Here is a 24,276-nt window from a genome sequence, read left to right as displayed (position 1 = left end):
CTGGGGCAGAGACTGCGATCCTGATGGGGGTGGGCTGGGAAAAGCCCTGAGCTTGGGCCAGGTACCCCACCACCATGATACCAGCTGACAAAGGAGCAGCCTGTGCTCACTCTCTGACCCCTTCCTCATCAGGTTCTCTTTCTTCCCACCCTTATCTAGTAATGACCAGGCGGTCATTTTTATGTACAACTTTATGTGGGGCTCTGGTATGTCTATGGTACAAAAATGTACAGCACTTGATCCCAAAGCCCTCAGAGCAGGAAGGGCATGGTGCCGGGCCAGGCTTCTTATTGGGAAGTGTGGTCCTTGAGGTAGAGTCCAGGGGTGGGGTGGTGACCAGCACTCGTGGGGAGAGATTTCCTCCGGGAGAAATGCCAAAGGTCCTGAGTGTTCCTCACACCTCTCTGAAAAGAAAGGAGGTGGGTGTTAGGCAAAGTCAGATGTGGGGTGAAGAGTGAGGCTAAGTACCCTTCCTTGCCATGGCCCCTGCTCCGGTATTGCCCTCCTTCTATACTCTGTCCCCACTGACATCTTTGGTACCCCTCTCACTCCATACTGGCTTCTCCACCCCCTCCCAGGCCACCTTCCCTTCAGCACTTACGATGTGGACAGGGGGGTGTCCAGCTGAATGATGTGGGGCCCACGCATTCTCCGCAGTTGGACCCGGGTCAGCTTCTGAGGCCTGTTGTTCCTCCGAGGCTCGGGGATGCCCTCAATTCTCTGGCTGGCCAGTTCTTCCCGGATCTCTCTGAGCATGTCCTCAGCCCGGAGAGGGCGAGGGGAGGGGGTGCAGTCAGGTCTCAGGAAGAGGGGCCCTTCTTCTTCATCCCCTGAGGACTCCCAGGGGCTTTCCCCAGCAGAGTCAGTGTGGGTTGGGGATGGGGGGAGCTGTCTCCGAAGTCGGGCCCTATGCAGCGTTTCTGCTACCACATTCCCATCTACTGAGGTCCCGTCTTCTTCTTCAGACCAGGTTGGTGGATCTCGCCTGGGAAGGCTGCTTCCTCTTCGGATACTTTCCCCTGGCAGTTCAGGGGCGCTTTGGCGTTGGGGGGCTTGGGGGTTGGGAGGTTGAGGGCGCAAAGGAACATCTCGGAGGTCCAGGGTGGAGAAGGTGAGACGAGGGTCACGCCGAAGGGCCTGTGGGCGTAGACGGCTCACAGAATGGGGCCCCTTGGGGGAGCCTGGGATCAGGGTCCCATAGCCAGAGTCTGAAGTATCATCTGGTACCAACAGAGGCTCTTCATCCACGTCTTCTGTCACCACCAGCTGGGGGATGACGGTTGAGAACTCTGGAGTCCTACAATTTATAGGAAGAGTAAATGGTCAGAGTCGGGTGCAGAGGGGTCAAGTTCAAGTCCAGGAATTTTCCCTTGATCTTCCTATCCAGAAACAGCCCCTCCTCCAAATTTACTTCGGTACCACCTTTACACTGCACGATTATTTTCTCATCTTGCTGGCTAGACTGTAAGCTCCTCTAAGGTATTTTAGCCACAGCACCTGGCTCAGGACCTTGTACCAAGCAGGTGCTCAGCTATCTGCTGAAGGGTTCCTGAACTCCCCTGAGGCAATCACCCAGTGATGGATCTTTCTTCTCCTTAACCATGCTGCTGAACAGATGTGTTCCTGTGAACGAACCTCTCGCCCTCTCTGGATCCTTGCAGCTGCAACATTCTGCAAATCCCATACTGGCTCTCACTCTCCATCCCTGGCCTGGGGAGCCTGCTCCTCTCAAGGAGCTTGCGTCTCTTGTGTCTGTTTCTGTCACCCTGGAAACTGTTGACTAGTGCCAACCTGCTCCACTCTAACCCGTAGCCTGGGTTCCTCTATTTCCAATGTCCCCAGAAGCTGTGTTGCCACTTCTCTGCTGTGTGGGTTCCTCTCCCCTCTCTCCCTGCCTGCAGTCCCCCTACTTTGAGAGACTTGTGGTCCCTGTGGGTCTTACCTCCCTTCTGCACTGCTCTGAGAGTCCTCCGGGGAAGGTGAGGAGGGCCTGGTGTGTGGGGCCTCCCGGTCCTGGTTCCGATAGAGAGCTAGGAGCTCCCTCTTCTGTTGGACATACTCCTCTGTCTTCAGCTTTTGCAGGGTGATCTGGGGTGGGCATACTTTCATTAAGAGCTCTCATTTATTGAGACTTGCTGTACGTCACCCATGTGCTAAGTGCTTTACATACATATTATTTCATTTAATCTTCACAGATTATGACTATATTATGAAGGCTATGAGGCAGATATTATTTGTTACTCTTACTTTACTAGGGAAAAATGGAGACTCGGGATAAGTAACTGCCAAGGTCATGGGGCAAAAGAGAGTGGGATGGCGCCAGGAATTGAACCCTCCAACTGGCTCTGGGGGTGGGTGAGGTGTACAGAAGACCCCCTTTCCTGCTTGTGCGGTTCTTCCTGCTTCTTATGCCTCCTTGTTAAGCCCTCTATCCAATCTCTTCCCTCCTTCAGGGAGCCCTCCCTGATATATGGTGATGGTGGTATAAGTGTTCTAAATGGTGGTGGGCCCTCAAATTACTCCTTCTCCTGCTGCCAGGGTGGCAGGGTCAGGCTTTGTCCTCTGCTGTCCTTCAGAGATGAAAGCAAGACCGTCCCAAGAGGAATGGAGGAGGATACACTGTATTTTCTGTCTTCTTCCCTCAAAGTTTTCACACAGGTGCCCTCAGAACAAAATAGTGACATCTGAGAAGCACCTTACAGGGCACCTCCACATGCATGTGATCATTTGATACACACTATCACCCTGTAGGTTGGAAAGCATGGATATTAGCCCATTTTACAGATGAGAAAACAAGACTTAGAGAGACAAAGGGACTTGCTCAAGTCCCATGAGAAGAGAAGCAGAACTGGGACTGGGCCTTCTCTTTGAGTCCTGGTTCAGGAACTACATTGACTTTCAAGGGCAGCCTTAAAGGGCAGAGTTGCTAAAGGACATTTGCTTGGGGAGGGGGAGGGAAGGCAGCAGAACCCACAGACAGGTTGAAGGCACAGGCTGGGCAAAGGGAGGTCCTGGTGGCAGCTGCGGGCAGTGCTGGTATCAGTACTCACTGGTATGGCCATATCATTGTTAAAATATTGGAGTACTTCCATGCTGGTAAACAAAGGGCTGCTGTCCAAGCCTCCTGCCTCCTTTCCCTAGGACTGGTAACCCCATCCTTCAAGATCCAGTGATAATATGTGGCACAGCAGGGGACCTCTAGCACACTCCCAAGCTCCCAAGATGCTCCACTCTAATTGGATGATGGCCATGCCATACTGGTGGTTAAATATTTTGATTATCTCTCCAGCTTAGGTATCTGAACCAGCAACTCTTGGACACCTGGACCTTCCCAAAGCCTCTCCAGAAACACGGGGGTAGCTGGGTCAGGACAATAGACATGTTGGAGAAATGGATGAACAGGGATAGGAAAATGACATCAGGTTTATATTGCAAGTTTCCTTTCTCTGGTTCTCCAGTCCCTCAGTCCTGTGAGTGACAAAGCAGTGCAAAGATTCTTAGCAGTCTCATAAGACTAGTCAGTTGGTCAAAGCAAGGGATGATGGTACCTGGGTGCAGAGAACCAGCACACCAGGGCCAGGTCCTGTGACCTCCTCCCTCATCTCCAATGTGGGACGGAACAAGAAGCAAGGATGCTGGGTGGGGTTGTTCTTGGGGCCAGGGTGGAGTGGAGCAGCCTGCTTGTTGGGCTGAGATGACCTGCCCTTGGCTCCACATGACCCAAGTTCAATGGAGTGTTTGGGAAGTCCAGGATAGGATGGTGTGGGGAAGGAAAGAACTGGGAGGAAGGGGTGGGGTTTGTAAGGAACATCTAATACAAGTATCTCCACTAAACGTGCCTCTGGCAGTTGCCCTTGGCCCAACCCTAGGAAAAAGCAGGGAGGGAGGGGACCTGAGGCATCAGGGAATGGGGCTGTTTGAGGTCCCCCCCAGACACCCCACAGCTTCTCCAGCAACCCTGGGAGGATCTTCTCAGCTTGGGTAAGAGGAGAATCAAGTTGGGAAGGGAAGAGGAAATCGGTGCCTGAGCCAAAATGTGGCTCCTCTACAAAGCTGAGAAGAGGAAGGGAGGGCTCCCCCAGCATGATTCTTCTTTCTTTGCCCTGGTGGAAGACATAAGCTTTGAGAGGAAACACCTCTTCTCCCCACTGCCTCTGGGGTTGCTCCTAGATTCATCTGCTCCTCCCAAAGTTCCCCAAGTGGACTAACACAATTCTCTCAAAGTGCCCACGAACTCTGAGCAGCTGTGAGGCCTTTCCCTAGTCAGCACCTAGCCCCGCCCAGGCGCCACTGACCACCTCCTTCTTCTAATGATAATTACAAACATTTATGGAGCGCCCATTAAGTGCTGGGCCTCATGCCAAGCAGCAACAATAATTGTCCCATCTCTCCTGCATGATTGTGCCCACTATCACTGCAATTCCCCAGATGGGGACTGGGCTTGGAGAGATGACATAACCCCTGCAAGAACACAGATAACAGGTGAGAGCTGGGCTCTGGCTATTACCTGAGCAGCCTGCTTCAGCCTCCTGCCATTCATTTTTTGACCTCTGTCTCTGACAGCTTTTTCTGTTCCTGTCACTGGTTCCTTTTTCCTCTTCCCAGTCCCTAATCATGGGCATTTCCCAGGATTTAGTCTGTCTTCCCTAGAGAAGCTAATTTTTTTTTTTTCCCTAAAAGTTTAAGCTGCCCTGGCTAGAGCTGCAGGGAATAAATCTACATCTACATTTCTGTGAGGGGGAGAAAGCAACAGTCCCACCCTTGGGTGGTTGCTCTATCAAGGGGACCAATAGATATTCCACTGCCTTTATCAGTTTACAAAGGCTGATGGCAATAGAGAGCAGTTTCTTTAAGAATTCAGTGTGAAACAATAGCAGGACAAACTAATTTCAGTTTCAGTGTTCTTTGTTTTGCTAAGGGAGGCCAGGGAGCTTGTGCACTGCTTAGTTATGTATCAGAAGTGACCTCCTTTCCTCTGTTAGCCAGGAGTGAGACTGCCCGAGGTAAATTAGTTTGAATAAAATCCCAATAGTTTGTAGTGGTCCCTTGGGGGTTCTAAAGGGAGGCAGGAGGGGGGTGTCATTTTGGGACTGAGAACCAAAGGAAGAAGACAGAATTCTGACAGTGGGGTGGTGAAAGAAAGGGCCTCCTGTGAGGGCCCCCCACCTGGTGCCTTGAGGAGCCCTGTGGCTTGTTTTAGGTATTCAAGGAAGTGGCAGTCCTACAGGGTTGTAAGACACAAGATCTTGAGGTTCCGTCTTTAATTCTTATTTCATGCCTTTTTTTTTAATGGCAAAATCCGCATATTTACTTTCTATTCTCCTAATTCATGGTTTTTAATACACTATTTAAACAGAGACTAAGTTCTGGATTTTGTTTTCTTAAATGAGCTCTCTACATTATGATATGATAGTATAGATAAGATTTCAGGAAGAATGCTTAAAATTATTTAAAGAGCAAGACTATTTTCACACATTTTCAAAAGTTCCAGAAGCCTTAATTACCTAATGTGCCAAGGACAAATCATTACTATCTATTCATTAAAGCAAGCTCTATGAGAACCACTAATTTGATTTTAACTGTAAAAATAATGAGGTTGCATTCTTTAGAAACAGTCTACATTAAGATTTGTTGCTTTGTTCAAAATGCCCTTTTTTTTGGTAATTGAAGTATAATTGACATAACGTTATACTACCTTCAGGTGTGCAGTGTAATGATTCAACATTTGTATAATGAAATAATCACCTTGGTAAGTCTAGTTAACATCTGTCACCATACGTTTCACAAAAAATTTTTTTTCCTCTTGTGTTAACTAACAACTTTTAAGGTCTACTCTCTTAGCAACTTTCATAGTTCATCCTTTGTCCACACCTGAACCCCAGGGCTGTGTTCTACACTTCCCAGAGTCCCTAAGGTATGTCCACTTGCCTAGCCCCCACCACATCACTTTCAAAGTGCTTCTGTTTAAAAGTTACTACTGCTCTAGACCCACCGCTCCCAGGAAGCAACAACCAACCCAACAGTTTTCTCTCTTTGTATTGATTTCATTTCACACAGAGGGGGCTGCCAAAGCTGTCTTTCAAAGGGGAAATCATCCTTTGTCCTCCCTAATCTGTGACCTGCATTCGGGTGCATTTACCTAGAGCTGGTAGCATGCTGCCTTGCTTAATCAGAATGACTTCTTGGGGCGCCTGGGTGGCTCAACTGGTTAAGTGTCCAACTTCGGCTCAGGTCATGATCTCACGGTTGGTGAGTTTGAGCCCTGCCATCAGGCTCTGTGCTGACAGCTCCGAGCCTGGAGCCTGCTTCGGATTCTGTGTCTCCTTCTCTCTCTGCCCCTCCCCCGCTTGTGCTCTGTCTCTCATTGTCTATCAAAAATAAATAAAAATGTAAAAAAAAAATATTTAAAAAAAGAATGATTTTTTGGGCTCCTCTCTATGAGGCAAAGACTGCCATTTTTTATGTCCATTTTGCAGGTGAAGAAATGGAAACTCAGCAGACCACATAACTCACCTAAGGTCACCCAGCTAGGAAGAGGTAGAACTGGTGTCTGAACCTGGAGTTTCTTGCATTCAATATAGGTTTTTATTTATTTTTATTTTTTTATTTTTAATTTTTTTAACATTTATTTATTTTTGAGACAGAGCATGAACAGGGGAGGGGCAGAGAGAGAGGGAGACACAGAATCTGAAGCAGGCTCCAGGCTCTGAGCCATCAGCCCAGAGCCTGACACGGGGCTCGAACTCACGGAACGCGAGATCGTGACCTGAGCTGAAGTCGGATGCTTAACCGACTGAGCCACCCAGGTGCCCCTCAATATAGGTTTTTAATCACAGTCTCCCCAAGGCTTCTCTTCCTTCTCTAGCTCCTTTCTCTAACCTGCCCCCCTCCAACTTTTCCCCCTTTTTTGCAACATGTCCCTAAGAATATGACACTAAACCTCAATATTTCACACTCAAACTAGTACAGTAAATCTCCTGCCACCAATCTCTCTTGCCTCCAGCCCACCTATCACGCTGCCAGCTATCAATTCAAGATGAACACACTGATTTCACCGTGGCATTCCCTTGCTCAAGAATCTATGGTGGCTCTCTCTTGTCAACCGAATTCAATTCAACCTTGTCCCGTCTGCCCTCTTCTGTAGCTTTTGGGGTCCTGTAAAACCTGGCCTCTCCTCACTTGTTCACATAAACCCTTGGCTCAGACTTAGACAGATGTGGTTACTGTCCCCAAAATAATCCAACCCAGTTGCTCCCTTGATTCTTTTGTTCCTGGTCTTCCCTATCCTTAAAAGGCCAATTCAAATCTTTACTTTTTGGCCATTCTGCTCCTATGGTGGGTTGAATAGAGGCTCCAGAAAGATATGTCTAGGTCCTCACCCCCAGAACCTGTAAATGTGACCTTATTGGAAGAGGGGTCTTTGGAGATGTGTAAAGATCTTCAGTTAAGGATCTCAAGATGAGATTATCCTGGATTTAGGGTGTCTGTATAAGAGACAGGAAAGGGAGATTTGTACACAGAGACAGAGAGGAAGGCCACATGAAGACAGAGGCAGAGACTGGAGTGAGGCAGTCATGAGCTAAGGAACACCAGAAGCTACCAGAAGCTGGAAGAGGCGACCAACATCTGGCCTCCAGAACGGTGAGACAATGTTTCTGTTGCTTTAAGCCATTAAGTTTATGGTAACTAGTACAGCTCCATTTGGATCTTTTGAATTCCTCTAGCTTTTATCACATGAATCTGCCCTGTTAAACACCTTCTCTCGATCCTTGTCATTGATAGGACAAAGTTCAAGTTCCTTAGCATAGCACCCAGTAGTAGACATGAGCTGGTAGTACCTACCCCCTGGCCTCTCTGCCACTATGCCTGCTCTGTCCTGGTAATATCAGCTATGAGGCCAGTGGTTTTCTCAACACACACACAGTTTCATGTTTCCCACATTTGCACAATCTGCTTCTCCATCTGGAATAACTTTCCTTCCCATCCTTGTTCTCCTCAGGAACTCCTAGATATCCCTCCAAACAGGGCTCAGACAATAGCCTCTCTGGGAAAGTATCTCAGCAGACCTCCCTCTGCAATGTCCCCTTTCCCAACCAACACACCAGACAGAATGAATTACTCCCTTCTTGGTCATAGTTCCATTCTGTGTTTTCTATTATCTGTACACTCATATAATTTGTACCCTAATGGAACATAGTTCCATTCTATGTTTCTATTATTTGTACACTAATTTGTCCAGCTAGGCTGCAGTGCATATTCCGGGGGGGGGGGGGGGGAGGGGAGGGGAGTGGTGTTTTATTCTTTTCTGATTCCTTAGCACCCAGCAAGTGCTCCATTAATGTTGAACGGAAGATGAAGTTCAGAAGATCATGGTTTCAGGGTACAAAAGCCTTTAGGGGACGCTGTCTTGGGCTCTCCCAGTGACTGGCACAGTAGCTGGCCAAAGGCTTTCTCTCATGCTCTTGTCAAGGCTGTGTCTCCCTCCTGAGGGCCCAAACCAGACTGAACCTGCATCCACCTCAGCCTCTTTCTCTTCCTCCCTCCCTCTTGTGCTCCCTTTTCTGACCTCCGAGGGCCCCTCCCCGCTCTCTACTCCTGGCTTTCACATACCTGGGCCTTCTGGGTCTTCTCTAGCCACCGGGCACGGTCTGCAGCATTGGGACAGTGCACAACGAGGGCACTGGAGACGCACTGGAATTCAGTGAGATGGATCACCAGGAAGCTGTCTGGGTAGAGGAGGTGAAGGTCTGCTCAAGGGCTAGACCATATGTGATCCCCATCCTGACTGCTCCTTCCCCTTGCCAAGAGGAAAGGAGAAGGAAAGTGTCCCCTCAGGAGAGACATACTAGGGTCTCGGAGTGGTCGGCACACAAGCTTCTCCAGCATGAGTGGGGGACGGATAACCTTGGCTTTGTCTGCCTTGCGTTGGGGCTTGGTCACCAGCAGCACATCAGAGAAGAGGAACAGGTGCACATCCAGCTGGGAGGCAGGTGTCAGAGAGAGACAAGGGTCAGCTGGAGCAGGGGAAGGGTGGCACATGGACTGGGGCTCCTGCATGGTGTGCGTGCATGGGTGCACATGTGCACAAGGGACAGAACCGTGGAACACTAGAGCTGGAAGGGGTGTCACTTTGGTTCCATCTCTTGTCTTACAGGCTGATTCAGGGGCGTACAGACAATCAGAGCTGAGCCACAGCACGTCCCCTTCTCAACACACACAGACACACAAACATCTCTTTGCCCAATTCCAGCTTTTCTGACTCTTATCCTGTGTCCTGGCACCCCTCCCTTCTCTTCAGTCTACCGGCCGTCTTCTCCGGTCTTCCCCGTAGCCCCTCACCTTCCCTTCTCGCCCCTCCTTCACTCGCACGGGTCCCTCCAGCAGCAGCTGCCTGGTGTGCTCGGGAGCGACCCCCAGCATGGGCGACATCAGGTCCAGGGTGCAGAATGGACGCAGGTTCTGAGGGACACAGCGCGGAGAGGATCACTGCCTCCCCCTCCCCCTCCCAGCCACCATGGGTCTTTGTTCTATCACCAGCACCTTCTCCCCTCATCCTCGCCTTCTTGGAGGGAGAGGAAGCAGCCAGTAATTCCTTTTCACTCTTTAGAACTCTGACCCTCAGCCCCTCCTCATGGCGAAGGAATGGTGGGCATGGGCCCTCTGTGCCACCTCTGCCCCTTAGCCTCCAGGCCTCTGCTTCATCTTCTTTCCCAGGGACCTTGTTTTGCTGAGCCCCCTTCCCCCTGCCCTCCCTCACCTTCTCCACCTCCTCACTGGATGGCTCCAGCACTTCGTAGGGCCCAATGCGTTGGGCTGCAGCCACCAAGCTCTCCTGCTCTTCCCCTTGGCGCACCTGTTTATTGACGTATCGCAGGAATGACTCCACAGCGGCAATCTAGGTGACGGGCGGGGTGTGGAAGAAGGAACAGCTCACCTCCTTACCCCGTACATCTCACCCCACCAATGACAACCCAGGCGGCTGGTTGGTGCCACACTGGCACGTACGTATGAGGAAAGAGACCCTTAAGAGCCTTAAGAGTTCCTGGAAATCAGTTCCCACACACCAGCCCCCAGCGCCCAAGGCACGGCCCTGCCACGCCACATACCATGGCGCTCAGGCCCTCCCGGGCACGTGCCTCAGGGCTCCTCTTAAGCACAGCCTGGAGCAGCAGCGGGTACTTGGTGATGCGCTGGTGGGGCTTGATGAGTAGGTCGCCCAGCATCTGCCTCCCCGAGCGCTTGTGCTTCTCACACCACTGCCAGCAGAGGAGGGCAGGGGGTCAGGAGTCTGAAGGCCCCTTGCCGCCCCATTCTATCGCCGGACTCAGCTTTGGACCCAGCTGGAGATGCCGGATGATCTGGTTGTTTCAGGTCCACCCCAGCCCCCTTCCCAGGCGCCCTCTCTCCCACCTGCACAAAGGAATGGAAGAGAGGATTGTTGTCTTGCTGTTCCTGGGCGTAAGCCATGGTCTGCTTCACTTGCAGGCAGTATTGGACATAGGGCTGGAACCGCTGGCTGAACTGAGGGGACAGATACGGGCAGGCAGGAGGAAGAAGGTCATGAAATACAGGCTCCAGCTGCAGAACACAGGGAGCACGGAGGAGAGAGCCTCCCACCGACCCTTAGTCCAGTTGGTGCCAATCCCTACCCTCCATGACGCTCTCCCCCGTGACTGCCAGCCCCTCCCTCTGGGTTCCAGGGAGAAACTGAGATCCCAGGAGGCTGACCCATGGCCACTCTCTGAGCTCCCATGCACAGCCCCTACTGTACCCTGCTTCTCTGGACGGACTCTCCTGTCATCAATAATTCAGCTGGAATGTTTTCAGGACACAGCAGGTCTCGTTTCACACAGAAGTGGGTAGTGACCTGAGGCTTGCCCAGAAGCCCTATTCCTATGGAAGGGGGTACCAATGGCTCCCAGGAGACTGTCTCCCCACCTCTGTCCCCTATTCTGGCTCTGCAAGGCCCGCATTTTCTTGATTGGGTAACACCATGGAAGAAAGTCTGACCCCAGGCCCCTTGCTTTCTTTCTTTCTTTTTTTTAAATTTTTTTAATGTTTTATTTATTCTTGAAAGAAAGAGAGACAGAGCATGAGTGAGGGAGGGGCACAGCAAGAGAAGAACACAGAATCTGAAAAAGACTCCAGGCTCTGAGCTGTCAGCACAGAGCCCGACACGGGGCTCAAACTCACAAGCTGTGAGATCATGACCTGAGCCGAAGTCGGACACTCAACCGACTGAGCCACCCAGGCACCCCAGGGCTCTTGCTTTCTTATTACATTTCTCCATGCTCTGGGTGCCCTGTGGCCTTTTATACCCACCCCACCCCACCCCCCACCCCCAGCCAGTTGCCCAGGGGATGCCTTGCTTCGGCCCCATTCTTCTCGCAGCTGTTTGTCAGAGGCTTTCTGGCCAAGAAGTAAGATTGTATAGTTAAGAGATTCAGTGGAACCCTTCTCTGAGATAGCTGCATTTCATTTCAAAAGAGTCACCAAAAGACCAAAGAACTTTTGGGACAGAGGTCGTGTCGGTGGAATGAAGGGCAGGAGGTGAGGTGATATTCTGGGGGTGGGGGCGTGCCCTCAGACTCCCCCAACTCCCAGAAGGGTTTGAGTGGCACAGGCTGATCCTGCAGACAGGATCTCTCTGGGCTCTCCCAGGCCCGCCCCAGCCACACGTGGCCCTTCGCCATGCCTCACCGTCAAGAAGCCGTCTTGTAGACTGACAGGGTCCAGAGGCTGGCCTGAGGCTCGAGCCTCCCCCAGGGTGGGCCCCAGCACCTCCTCCCAAAATCTCTTGTGGACTCGAATCAGGCTGGGGACATTTCCAAACAGGGTCTCAGCTGATACCTGGAGGAGGGAGCAGAGCTTAGCCACAAGCCTTGGCAGGTCACTGTCAGGCAGCACTGGCCGTGGACAGGCAAGGAACCATAAGCTTGGATGAAACTTGCAGGGGAGCTGAGAGATGGAAGGGGCTGGAGCTTTCCCTTCTATTTCTCTGGCACATTGGCGCAGCTGTGCTGAGCACTGGAAAAGAGCAGAGGCCAGCCTGCTTGGGGTCGAGAGCAGGAAGGGGACCAGGGAGGGCAGGGGGTGTCCTAGAAAACAGAGAATTTGGACAGCAGCCCGTGGGGCTCTCTGCAAGCCCACTCCCACTCTGCGGGCTCAGGGCTTGGGGTGTGGAGGGTCCTCCAGAGTACCCACTCACCTCGGTCAGGAGCCCCACTCGCTGCAAGTTCAGCAGGCCGGCAGCCAGGAGCTGGATGCAGGGAAAGATGAGGGTCTCAGCACCTGACCTCTACCTTTGGGACCCCAGCCTAGTCCTCTGAAGTGTCTCTACCTCCAGATTTACCACTGCTAACCTTCTTCCTAAGATCCCGGGGAGGTCTCCAATGGGGGGGATCTCTCAGCTGCCTGTCCCCCACCCCTACCTTCCTCCCACCCCCTGCCATGGTCCTCCCTTCTTGGCCTGGGGGAATGGGGGACAATGCAAGGGAGATGGGTAAGTGGCTGAGGTGGGGGCCTGGGCTAGAGCTGGGGGCAGCTCACGTCGGTCATGATTTTGAGCTTCCGCACATAGATCAGCTCGGTGGTCAGCAGCTCCCACAGTGCTTCCTGTTGGTGGCAAAGCTCCCGGCTCATCTCCTGGGGTAGGGACAGTGCTGGCTCAGTTGGGGGAATAATGACAAGAACAGCAGCTGTCATCTGTTCAATGCTACTAGATCTACTTCATAGATGACCTTTTAATCCTCAAGTGTGTAGATGATGTTATCCCCATTTGACAGATGAACCAACTGAGGCTCAGAGAGGTTTACAGTCTTGAGCAAGGTCTCACTAGTCAGTGGCAGAACTAGGAGTTAAACCCAGAACGAGATGTCTCCAAATGCTTTCCCCATGTGATCCCACTTCCCAAGGCCTTTCTCTCTTCCAGGGCAGAGGGGAGGTATATGTGTGCGTCTGTGACACCACAGGGACCGACACTGTGTTCCAGGCCTACCTTGTGCCCAGGCACCAGCTCCTTCCAGGACTTCTCAATGACCAGGCCACTGTCAGTGCCCTCTCCTATCTCCCAGTGCTGACGGTCCTCAGGGGGCAGGCGGGGCATCCCAAACATGCTGAATGTATGCAGCCTCATCTCCAGTTGTTGGGCCTTGGGGACTTCCTGGGAGAGCCAAGAAGGGGACCAGTCCTGGCCATGTCCTGTGCACCCAGACCCCTGGTCTGGGGAGGGCTGCATGTGCGTGTGTGTGTGTCTGAGAATGGGAGGTGGCAAGCAGCACTGTCTGTGAGTGGGGACACGGAGGCCTGGGGGACAGGGGTTGACCCCGGCTGGGATTACAGGTGAAAGGGCATCACTGAAACACGGATGGAGACGTACCTTGGTCTCCAGAAAGGTGCCTGACAGAGGAGTCTGACCTAGGCTCTCTGACCAGAAAGATACTTTGTAGGGCCCTTCTGAGGCAGAACCCTTTAGAGGGACCTTTGGGCGGAGACCAGACAGGACTAGGGAACCCGTGGTCTCAGGCAACATTTTGACATTTGCCTCTAAAATGAACATTTTTATGAGGCAGCATGGTTTGGAGATGCATCCTTGAGAGGGTCTCTAGACAGAACCAGATCCAGCTTCTTGGAGGAGCTGACCATCTGCGGAGGACCCCATGGCTTGGCTATGAGCATGGGAATGGGAGAAGAGGGGCCCCTCACCTTGAGTTTGGGGGAGTGTGGTGGGCCAGCCCCCAAATGGCCTCCATGCCTCTTCTCATGCTCTGGCTCTCGCAACTTCAGGGGAGACAGGCCTCGGACCTGGCCGGAACCCTTGGCAAAGGGGACGTAGTCTTGGAAGCGTCGGCGACTGGGATCCTGGAGGAGGAGGAGTAGGGTAAGTTCTTAGAGGGGCCTCCCTTTTCCCAGAAGTCCCAGAGTGGTAGTGGGGGCTTGACTCCAGACGGTGTCCCTCACCGCTGCAGGCAGGGCGGGCTCACCTCTCCCCTCAAACCATTTTGATGTGAGCCACTCCCGCCCTGAGTCACAGCACCTGCTGCCAGGGAGGCCAAGTGGAGCTGGGCAGGGGCATGCCAGCTTGGCTCCCCTAGTGGGCCCAGGGGCAGAAGTGGGGGGCCTACTGTAGAGCAGGCGCACAGGCACCTACACGCCTGGGCTCTGGTGTGTGTGTCCCCCAGCATCTGCCCACTCACAGGCGTGCTTCCTGTACCACGGGCTTGCATTGCACAGTGCATTCTGGGTCCCTCGCAGCTTTCCTTGCATGTGGGGATGAGGGAGCATGCAGGTGCGGCCTCCCCCCACAGGGGCATGCAGCCTGTGTCCTTTCCAGTTGGGAGTGGCTGCCCTTCTACATGAGAGATTGAGACCACACGCCGGCCACACACACGTCCTCCCCCCGCCCCGGGGCAGGCCTGGTCACATTCCTTGATCTGCCTGTGGCCTGACTAACACTGCGTACTTCCTAGTCTCCCTTCCTGCCCTCAGCCTGGGAGAGTCCCTAGCCGTCCTCCTTGTCTCCCAGGGCAAAATCCTCTTCCAGTAAGACAGGGGATACCCCAGCTGGAAGCAGAACTGTTCTCAAGGTGACGGGGTAGCTTGGAGGCTGAGGGAAACACTGCTTGGCCTCCACACCCCTTTTCTTGGTCAGCATTTGAGGCAGGCCAGGAGGGCGGAGCAGTGGTGAAGCCCAGGCAGGCCTCCGCACCCCTCCCCGCTTGCAGAGTAGGGACATCCAGAACCTTTGCTCTTCCTTCAGTGCTGACTCAGAGGGAGCAGGTCTCAGGGAGCCCACAGGCTCCTCCCAGGTAGAGGCGGGAGTCTGGGAGGTACCAACCCCAAGGGTTGATACATGCCACTCTCCACCACCCCCCACCCCTCACCTCCATGCCTCAGACCTGTCTAACAGCACCTCTTCTGAGGACCTGGCTTCTCCTGGCTCTCTGCCTCACCTGCCGCATCTGCCTGGGATGGGTGTGGAGTCCTGAGAGTCTGGCCCAACCCTGCCCTCCTCTCCCTCACAAGCCAGGAAAGAAGGTAGGGGTGAGGGACAGGAATAGAGCAGCCCAGAAACCTGCAAGATAGACCTGACAGCCTTGGTATCCTCCCTCTGCCCCACCCAGGTCATTTTGGGGGCAGCCTGGACTCACCAGCACAGGCCCTCCTCGGGGATAGAGACTGCCAGCAGGATTCTGGGTGGTGGCCCGATGCCGGCCCCCATAAGTCTCAATACGGGAGGCCACAAGTCCTTGGAGGGGACCATCATCTGGAAGAGCAAAGGTCTGCATCTTTTCTCTCCTGGGTCACCTCGGAAGGGTCATAGCTTCAATGTCCAGGAGAAAAGGGTCCCCTGAGGCTGCACAGAGAAAATAGAGAAGTGGAAGGGCCAGCCTTGATCAGTGGGTGGCTCCAGGTTGGAGACCAAGGGACGGAAGAAGGAAAGATGATGGAGTGGGGGAGGAAGGAACAAGAGCTTGTCACTTATTGTGGGGGCATAACTGCCTGTGACATGGTGGAGTTGAGTAGGACCCCACATGCTGGGTGGAAGCCCCCTTGGAGCTATGCCTCCTTCCTCACGTGTATGCACATTTGGGGTACAGGCTCCCTCGTCTGCCTCAAAGGATGCTTGCAGTCCTGAGTAGCTGGGAGCAAGAGCCATAGGCAGGTCCCCAGGCTTCCTGGATGCCCCCTTCCAGTGGGGGTATTTCTTTTGCACCTAGCCACCCACCCCCAGCCCGGGGAAGAGCTGCAGGGAGAACACGGGGTGGGGGGCACTGGACACTGAACCACCTGCCTACTGTTTTTGTACAGCCCGAAAGCTAAGAATGCTTTTCACGTGTTTGAATGGTCGGGAAGAAAAATCAAAAGAAGAATAATATTCCAGGACACATGAAAAGTGTACAAAACTCAAATCTCAAGGGGCACCTGGGTGGCTCAGTCAGTTAAGCATCCGACTTCGGCTCAGGTCATGATCTCGCGGTCTGTGAGTTCAAGCCCCGCATCGGGCTCTGTGCTGACAGCTCGGAGCCTGGAGCCTGTTTCAGATTCTGTGTCTCCCTCTCTCTCTGCCCCTCCCCTGCTCATGCTCTGTCTCTCTCTGTCTCAAAAATAAATAAACGTTAAAAAAAATTAAAAAAAAAAACCAAAAAAACCCCCCTCAAATCTCAAGGTCCCTAAGTAAAGTTTTAGTGGAACACAGCCACATTTACTCCCTTCCAACTGTCTACCACTGCTTTATTGCTAGTTGTGACAGAGTTCCTATAGGCTTCAAGTCTGACATACTTACTCTCTGGCCCTTTATTCAAAGTTTGCCTACCCCTGACTGGACCCTCCTGGCCACAGACAGGGAGGTGAGGGAAGACAGCTAGCAGGCTGCTGGGCTTACAGACAGAGGCAAGGGGCAGGAGGGTATGTTTGGTGCTCCCCAGCCTCTGGGAACACCTCCAGAGAGCCGAGCCCGGAGCCAGGTCGGGGGGTCCATCACTTCCCCGTAAACCTGGATAGAGGACCTACCCTTTGAGTGGGCAGGGCCTGGAGAGCAGAGGCCTTCTAAGTAGCTGCTTGTGCCCCTCCAGATGGGCCTGAGGCCCCTGCTCAGCTCCGTACTTTTCTCCGGTTTATGAGCAAGGGAGGAAAACGTTCACTGTCCCCCAGGTTCCCTCCTAACAATCATCTCTTCAAGGGCTGCCTGTCTCTCTCTCTCCCTCTTCCTACCCCCGGACCTTTTCGAGCTCTGACGCGGGCTTCCCTTCCCTTCTCGCCCCCGCGCCGCCAGCCTCGGCACCCCCCCCCCCCCCGCCCCCGTCCGTCCGGCTCGCAGCCGCTCACCTGTGCCCGCAGGTGTCCCGGCGCCCGCCGCCCGCGCCGCCAGCCCCCCGCCCGCGGGGCTCCCGGTCGCAGACGGCTGCTCCGGCAATGCCAGCCCCGCAGCCAGGCCTGGGTCTGGGACCGAGCGGCCCGCGGGACCCGGGCAGCACAGGGCCGGGCCGGGAGGGAAGGTGGAGGGAGAGGGGCGGGGACGCGGGCTGGCACCGCCCCCTCACCGCGGGCTCTGGACCGGCTGTGCCGCGAGGGCACCCGTGGGGCTCCGGGGACGGAGGGTGTCGTGCCAGGGACGCAGCCACCTCTCCCCGGGCCAGGAGAGCTCACTGCACAGCCCCCCCCCTCCCCTCCCTCCTTCGCACCCGAACTCACCAGCTACCCGGACTGTGCGCAACTTGGAACCGCGCGCCACCCTCCGGCCCTGCTCTCCCGGCCAGACCCCTGCGAGGCGCCAGAGTAATGAGGCATAAATGCGAGGCTGGGCGTCGCGGCAGGCGGTGGTGAGGGTAAGGACCGAGTGATCTTTGGCGCCCACCTGGCTTTCAGGTGCAGCGAGTGGCCGGCTATCCCCTCCTACCCCAGCCTTGTCTTCCTCCTTTAACTGGGCAGGGGAGTGGGACTGCCAGTAGAAGGGGTACAGGGGCCCGGGTTCTCTGGCTGAGTCCAAAGTGTGACCCTTATCTCTCACATGCCTGCCCTGGCCATCGGGTCGAAAGCTGTCTCTGGACTTTGCCTTTGCTCCTGGGATGGCACTTGGTGCCCCGCTGCGGCCGGACCCGGCACTTCTCCCACCACCCAGGACTAGGGGTGGGTGGACAGGGGTATCAGATGGGGACACCCTCACACTTCACTGGCACACAGGCACATCCCAAGTTTCACAAGGACCATCCTGGCACCTGCAGTGGCTGCTGACATGGTCACCGTTCCAGCAAGGGCTCTGGCTGGACATTACACGAAAGGACCACATTTTTACATCCCCAAATCGTGACCCATCACCTGGCTGAAGCGCTGGATATTGGAAATTAGAAGTGTCCACGGATGCGGGGTCGTTATAATCTTACAATCATGAAGCCAAAGAGCCTGTAGTGGTGGGGGCTGGGCAGTCTTCCTCCCACAGATCAGCTACACAGCGATGGATACGACTCCTTCCATTTGTAGAACATTCTGAAATTCATGAAACATTTTCAAAAGTATAATTTCATTACATCACTAGGGGAAAGGGTCTCCATTCTTCTCTCCCTTCTGACATATTTTTTTTTAACGTTTATTTATTTTTGAGACAGAGAGAGACAGAGCATGAACGGGGGAGGGTCAGAGAGAGAGAGGGAGACACAGAATCCGAAACAGGTTCCAGGCTCTGAGCAGTCAGCACAGAGCCCGACATGGGGCTTGAACCCATGGACCGCGAGATCATGACCTGAGCCGAAGTCGGACGCTTAACCAACTGAGCCACCCAGGCGCCCCTCTTCTGACATATTAAACACATAAATAATTGGAAGTGTTCTAGTCCTTACTCCAATGATTCCGTTTTGTTTGGGAGAGAAGTCTTTTTCATTCCATGGCTTCTAATTTCATCCACCCTCCTTATATTTGCTCCTTCAATATTCTCTTTTTTCTGAGCATGCTGTTACGGGATTGCTCTGTTGTTTTGGAAGAGTACCTCTAGCTCCCTGCGTCCTACCTCCTGTTTCCTGCCTCCCAGTTGATCAAGATTAGTTTTAGGGAGAGGAGCTGAGTAGGGCAGGAACTGTAGTGGAAAGAAGCCCCGTTCTTTTCCATTCACACCGTGTGCGTGTGTGTGTGTGTGTGTGTGTGTGTGTGAGAGAGAGAGAGAGAGAGAGAGACAGAAACAGAGAGAGAGACACAGAGAGACAGAAAGAGACAGAGATTCAGGGATGACAAGAGTAGCCATGAGGGAAAGACAGCTAATAAACCAGGAGATGGTGATTACTGGCAGTATTAAATGACACCCCAGAGAGAGCTGGTGCCTAGGGCTCCTGGCTTCTCCTCCCAAAATCTCCCAGAAGGAGGTGGAAGGAGGAGTAAGAGGGAAAGGGAAATGGAGAGAACACCAGAGACAGGTCTGGACTTACAGGGCTCTGGGGTGAGCTGGCTAGAATGGCCCAGTGGACACAAGGAGAGTTAACCCTTTCACTGCCCTCAAGTCAGTGATCCAATCTCCACCCGCCACTGCCTTGGGGCCTGTCTTCAGCCTCTCTGGGAGGAGAGGTTCCCAGGGAAAGCTGGAGTCTAAAAGCGGGAGGTGTGGCTGGGCACAAGCTGTGAGCTGGGAGGCGGGACTCCTGTGATCTAGCCATTCTATTCCGGCCTTGTCAGGTCCTCGCCCTCACAACACCTATTTCCCCGTGGGAGGTTCCCCTGTGGAGAGCCCCCTTCAGACAGGCTGAGGGGGAACTGGGCTCAGGGAGCTGAATGAAGCCCAGAGACTTGGTGGGGGAGGGGTGGGTTTGCAGGGTTGGCTTCTACTGTGGGGTGCTGGGGAGCACTTGGCCCTTGGTCCAGAGAGGAGCACTGGATGTTTGTCTTTCCTCCTGGTAGGCCCAGACTTTCCTCACATCTCTAGCTTGAGTCCTATCCCTCCTCTGAGCCTGAGTTTCTCCCTTAGTGTGGACACCCTCTGTCAGGGTATCTGCCAGCCCCACCCCACAGCTGATGAGAAGGTGTCTGTGTGTCCAAGACCAGAGCTTTGAGGATTCAGAGCATGAGGGTAATCTTTTGGGGGCGGCATGTGGGGCTCCATGTCCCTTCTCCCTGCCTCCACAGGTGGGAAGGTCAGGGAGACTCCCTTGAGCTTAGAGCTCTGCCCAGCCCACACCTCTCGGGGCAGGGCGGGAGCCGTCTGGGTTAATGAGGTGCTAGCAGGTGCATCCTCATTAGCCCAGGGTCAGGGAGAGGAGGGGAACCTAAGGGCTTGAGCTGGGAGGTGCCGGGGCATGTGAGGCAGCTGAAACCAGGAGGCCAGGCCACTGGGCACAGCTGCCAGTGCCGCAGACCAGGACTGATGCCCTCCTCCCCTTTCCTGCTTCCCTTCTCCCTCCCTCCCAGCCTTCCTTCCACACTTACTGACAGTGTTCGTCTGTGCAAGAAGGTATAGAAGGGAGTGTATAGAGCAATATATTCCCAGTATAAGGATTAGTCCTATTCCTAGTGCAAGAGACAGTCCCTGGCCTCCAGACGGCTACAGATAATGGAGAGACAGATGGGTGGTGAACAGAACACTGATCTATACGTCATACATGTAACGAATGAGCCAAGAGCCACGGGAGCTCTTTGGGGGGACTAATAGCTACATGAAGGAGCCAGGGAAGCTGCATAGAGGAGGTGGGCTTTGTACTGGGACTTTAAGGATGAGTAGGAGTTTGCAGCGCAGAAAGGAGGAAAGGGCATTTCTGGAGGAGGGAACAGCGTGGACAAAGACCCAGAGAAGTGTAGAAGCATGTTTAAAAAGAAAGGGGGAGGAGCACCTGGGTGGTTCCATCAGTGAAGCTCCTTCAACTCAGGTCATGATCTCATGGTCCTGACTAATGGTCCTGAGTTCGAGCCCTGCATTGGGCTCATTGGGCTCATGGGGCTTGCAATGCCTGATGTGGGGCTCAAACTCACGACCATGAGATCATAACCTGCGCTGAAATCAAGAACCAGATGCTTAACCCACTGGGCCACCCAGGCACCCCTAACAGATACCACTCTTATTCTGCCCAATACTGTCACTATTGGATATGCCCATGTCCCTCACTAGACTCCAAGCTCATTGAGAGCTGGCCCCCAGCCTAGGGCCTGGCACAGGACTGGCATCCAGTATCTGTGGAATTGAACTGCATTGATTCTCTAGAGGATCCAGATGGAATCGAGTTGTGGGTAGACTCGCCTACTGTCATCTCTCTACCTCTGCTCAAAGGAACCACCTTTGTTTTTTAAATAACTGGGATTCTGTCCTAACTTCAGTTTGGCATTCCTGCTCCATGACTGTAGCTTCAGCATTTCCTCGCTGCTTCTTCTAAAGGTTCCTGTCTCATTAGGACAAACATACCATGTAAGTTTCACCTTGCACATCACTCCTGATGGGTTAGTACTGGTCGCCCTAGCATATTATGCCAAGAAGGATTCTGTGGATGATGAGGGCTCAGAAGAAAGAGCCCTATGACGGCTTAGCAACATTTGCCATGTGAAGAGGCACGGCTCCCTCTGACTTCTGTTTATCAGATACTTTTCTTACATGAAGTCAAGACTGGGGCACCGTGAGAGTCTGGAGTGTTTCCCTCTGGTGGAAGCCAAGGGAGGAGAGGGAGCAGAAGAGGAGCTGAGGGCTCCAAAGGTATGTTTATCATCTTGAGGTTTCCTAGAGCAGTCAAGGGTCTGTGCTCTTACGTGATCAGTCCCCAGAGCTGGCTGTGGACTCTTAGCAAGACCAATAGGGCCTCGTGGCTCGGGATGCCCAGGAGGTTCCTCAGCAGGTGAACCCAAGGCAATGGCCCTGAGTTCCCCATGTGTGGGAATGTTCCCAATTCCTCTCTCCTCCTAGGCAGCTAAGGCTTCAAGAATGACAACAATGTATCAACATGTAGAGATATTTTATTTCTCCTCTATCTTTGCTGCATTGCACCTGGGGGCCATGGTCTCCTCTAGTGGCATCCCCCAAAATGCTATGAGATTTGACTTGGTTTCTGGGGCCAGGAGTGGACAGGCCCCCAAGCCCTGCCCTTTTCCACTTGAATAGGACCCATGTAGTCTTGCAATCCAACAGTCCTCCTCATGCAAGAACACTGGCTAATGACCTTGACAGATAGCCCCATTATCAGTCTCTACCTGATAACCTCCAGTAATGCTGCTTCTAGATTCTGTGCCTTTGTTCAAGTGGTTTTGATTAGTGGAGGTGTGCTCACTTCCTTCAAGCCCCCTTCCTCCCAGGAATCACCTGATTTCCTTCCTCAGGTCTATACTGACAGTGGGTCTCCACCTCTTCGGCCCAGGGTAACTCAAAAGTACTTGTAATTGTGAAATTTAAGGCTCTCATTGGTCTTTGCAAACACTCTCCAAGTTAGAACAGCCTGGCTCCCTGCCATAGTCAGTTTCTAGCTCTGTGACCCTCATTGCTTCGTCCAAGGTTACAGCCAGTCCTTGTTCTTGGACCGTATATTTTGAGGCTTATTTGCCCAGGATGGCTGACTGTCTCATCCCATATCATTATGATACATGTTGCCCAGTCCAGGAAGATGGGCAGATATTTTACTCTTTGAGTAGAGGCCAGCACCACAGTCCTAAATCATTAGTTCTAATTTAAGTTGACAACCTGATTTTCAGGAAGTTCTTTCTCATCTCTGACCCAAATACCTCCAGCTCAAGCTGAAGATAATTTCCTCATACTTTGGGAACTATCCTTCTCTGTATCATGAACCCCTTTTTGGATAATTGAGCCACAATCTGGGTCATCTTAGAGACCATCCTTTAGAGACCTTAATTCTCAGTTTGGGTTCCTGTGGACAGGCACATAGGTCTGAGGCACCTAGGTCTGGTGCCAGGCACTGTGCTGGATGCCCAGTGTAGTTGATTGATCAACATTCTCTTACTCAACCCAGTGGAAACAGGAACTACTGGTATTATCCCATTTGATAGATGCAAGGTTGAGTCTTGGAGGTAAAGTAACTTGGCTAAGGTCACAAAGCCAGCACACGGAACACTTGGGATCCAATCCCCACATCTAACAAGGCTTTAGAGCTGGGAATTGGTCCAACCACTAGCCTCCGAACAGATCTTTGTGAGCATTTAGGACAGATACCTTCCTCTGACCTGACTCCCATTTTACATTGGTCCCCACCCTAGTCTTGCATTAATCCTTTCTATCTGCCTAAATGACCTTTGGTCATAGCCCTACACCTACCTTAATGGTCTTTGTTCCCTGTCAGTGTCTTTGTTCAAAGGCAAGCCCTTCACAAAGGCTTCTGGGGCAAGAGGACTTGACTTTTCTAGGTCTCCATCCTTATATGTAAAATGGGGATAATAATATTAAATTTTAGGATCATTACAATAATAACAGCTAACATTTTAATAAAGCAATTACTATAAGCAGGCATAATTAAGCACTTGACATGTTTCACTTCATTTAATCTTTACAAAAACTCTATAAGTTAGATATTATCCTCCTAGGACACATGAAGAAACAGGCTCAGAGAGGTTACGTAACACACTTCAGATGACTAAGTCAGCAAGAAGAAAAGCCAGGATTTGCTCTCATGTTTTTGCCTCACACCGAAGCTGGCACTTTTAGCCCCTATCCTATGGGAAAATAAATGGGCTGCTCTGTGTATGTAGCTTGCCATGTGACAAGATAAACAAGGAAAATGGACTGTCTTGTTTCAACCCTGAAGGTCACCTCAGCATTCAAAGGAACAGCAATCTAACCCCCGAAGCCTTGAGAAGTAACCTTGGTCTTTGCTAAAGGCTGTTGACCTGGAGCCCAGGGTCTTGCAGCCGACCGCATGGCAACAATTCCTTAAAAAAAGGTCTTTGCACATCATTCCCTGTCCCCCAAAGATCCTGTCTCATCTGTTCAAACCTCTCCCACCCTCTTTTCTGTCTCCTTCCAACCTCTGTGCCTGGTCCTTCCCCCCGCTGCCCCCCCACCCCAGATCCATTGTCACCTTCCCTTGTGCAGCTCGGTCCACCCTTCCGCTCAATAAAACCAAAGATTTTTCTGAAAACCTACCATTCTCAAAAGGGGGTAGTAAACCCATATACAAATTGAATAGGATTGTCCTTGGCATGCTGGGCACTGAATGCATGTCCAGGGGAGGTGGAAGGAAACCCTAAGTGGCTGAGGACACAATGAAGAGGGGGTTTAGAAATTGACTTTCTTCCTAGGTCCCCCATTCCATCCCTTTTCTTTCCCCTCCTTCGGTACCTGGGGGAGTGGAGAGGAAATAGAATTATCCCACTCTCCTTACTCATCATCTGACTCAATGTTACATGTTGTGCAAGACCCAGATGAACCCCCCACCCGACCTTCCCCACCTCTCCAGTCCACAGTGCCCTCTCCTACCTTTGATTCCTGTTGCTTTCATCCCCCTACCATTTGTCTTGGTTTCAGTGTCATCAACCTTTCCACGGTGGTGTATCATCTCCTAAACTAGGCTATAAGTTCCTTGAAAGTAGGACCTTGCCTCTCCGTTGAGTGCAGCAACGTGCTGGGCACACGCAGTGATGGAACTTGAAAAAGATATTGTCAAAGATTTGCTAGGGAGGTGGCTGTGAAATACTGGTTAAAAGAGATCTCTGAAATTTGCATCGTGGCTCCATCACTGTGGGTTTTTATGCCTCTGTGGCTCTCTGTCATCTGAGAGCACCCTGCCACACTCCCTCTGGGCTTGGCCTGGTGATTTGCTTTGGCCAATAGAGTGGCAGAAGTGACGACGTACTGGTTTCCAGTCTTGGGCCTCA

The 24,276-nt window shown here is 52.6% G+C and overlaps 1 protein-coding gene across 1 annotated transcript; it reads right to left on the bottom strand.

Moving 5' to 3' along the window:
- Nucleotides 1–173: 173 nt before the first annotated feature.
- PLEKHG6 (pleckstrin homology and RhoGEF domain containing G6) lies at nt 174–15,381 on the bottom strand. The gene is made up of 15 exons (XM_043564669.1): nt 15,150–15,381; nt 13,705–13,860; nt 12,998–13,162; nt 12,550–12,645; nt 12,209–12,259; nt 11,701–11,850; nt 10,411–10,521; nt 10,107–10,256; nt 9,758–9,895; nt 9,340–9,459; nt 8,847–8,979; nt 8,611–8,726; nt 1,943–2,088; nt 602–1,297; nt 174–404 (listed from the first exon to the last, which is right to left on the bottom strand). The coding sequence occupies exons 1-15, from the start codon at nt 15,285–15,287 to the stop codon at nt 395–397; spliced, it is 2,376 nt and encodes a 791-aa protein (XP_043420604.1). The 5' UTR covers nt 15,288–15,381; the 3' UTR covers nt 174–394.
- Between the last annotated feature and the right edge of the window lie 8,895 nt (nt 15,382–24,276).

The sequence above is a fragment of the Prionailurus bengalensis genome, chromosome B4 (genome assembly GCF_016509475.1).
Source record: "Prionailurus bengalensis isolate Pbe53 chromosome B4, Fcat_Pben_1.1_paternal_pri, whole genome shotgun sequence".
In the NCBI taxonomy this organism is placed as follows: Eukaryota; Metazoa; Chordata; class Mammalia; order Carnivora; family Felidae; genus Prionailurus; species Prionailurus bengalensis.
This window is presented reverse-complemented; position numbering and strand designations above follow the sequence as displayed.

Excerpts from the sequence above, each read along its gene's own strand:
- PLEKHG6 (XM_043564669.1), bottom strand. The coding sequence starts at position 15,287 with ATGCAGACCTTTGCTCTTCCAGATGATGGTCCCCTCCAAGGACTTGTG. Across the intron at positions 13,861-15,149 it reads CCCGAGGAGGGCCTGTGCTG|GATCCCAGTCGCCGACGCTT; the intron begins GTGAGTCCAGGC and ends CTCCTCCTCCAG. Across the intron at positions 2,089-8,610 it reads AGAAGACCCAGAAGGCCCAG|ATCACCCTGCAAAAGCTGAA; the intron begins GTATGTGAAAGC and ends TGCCCACCCCAG.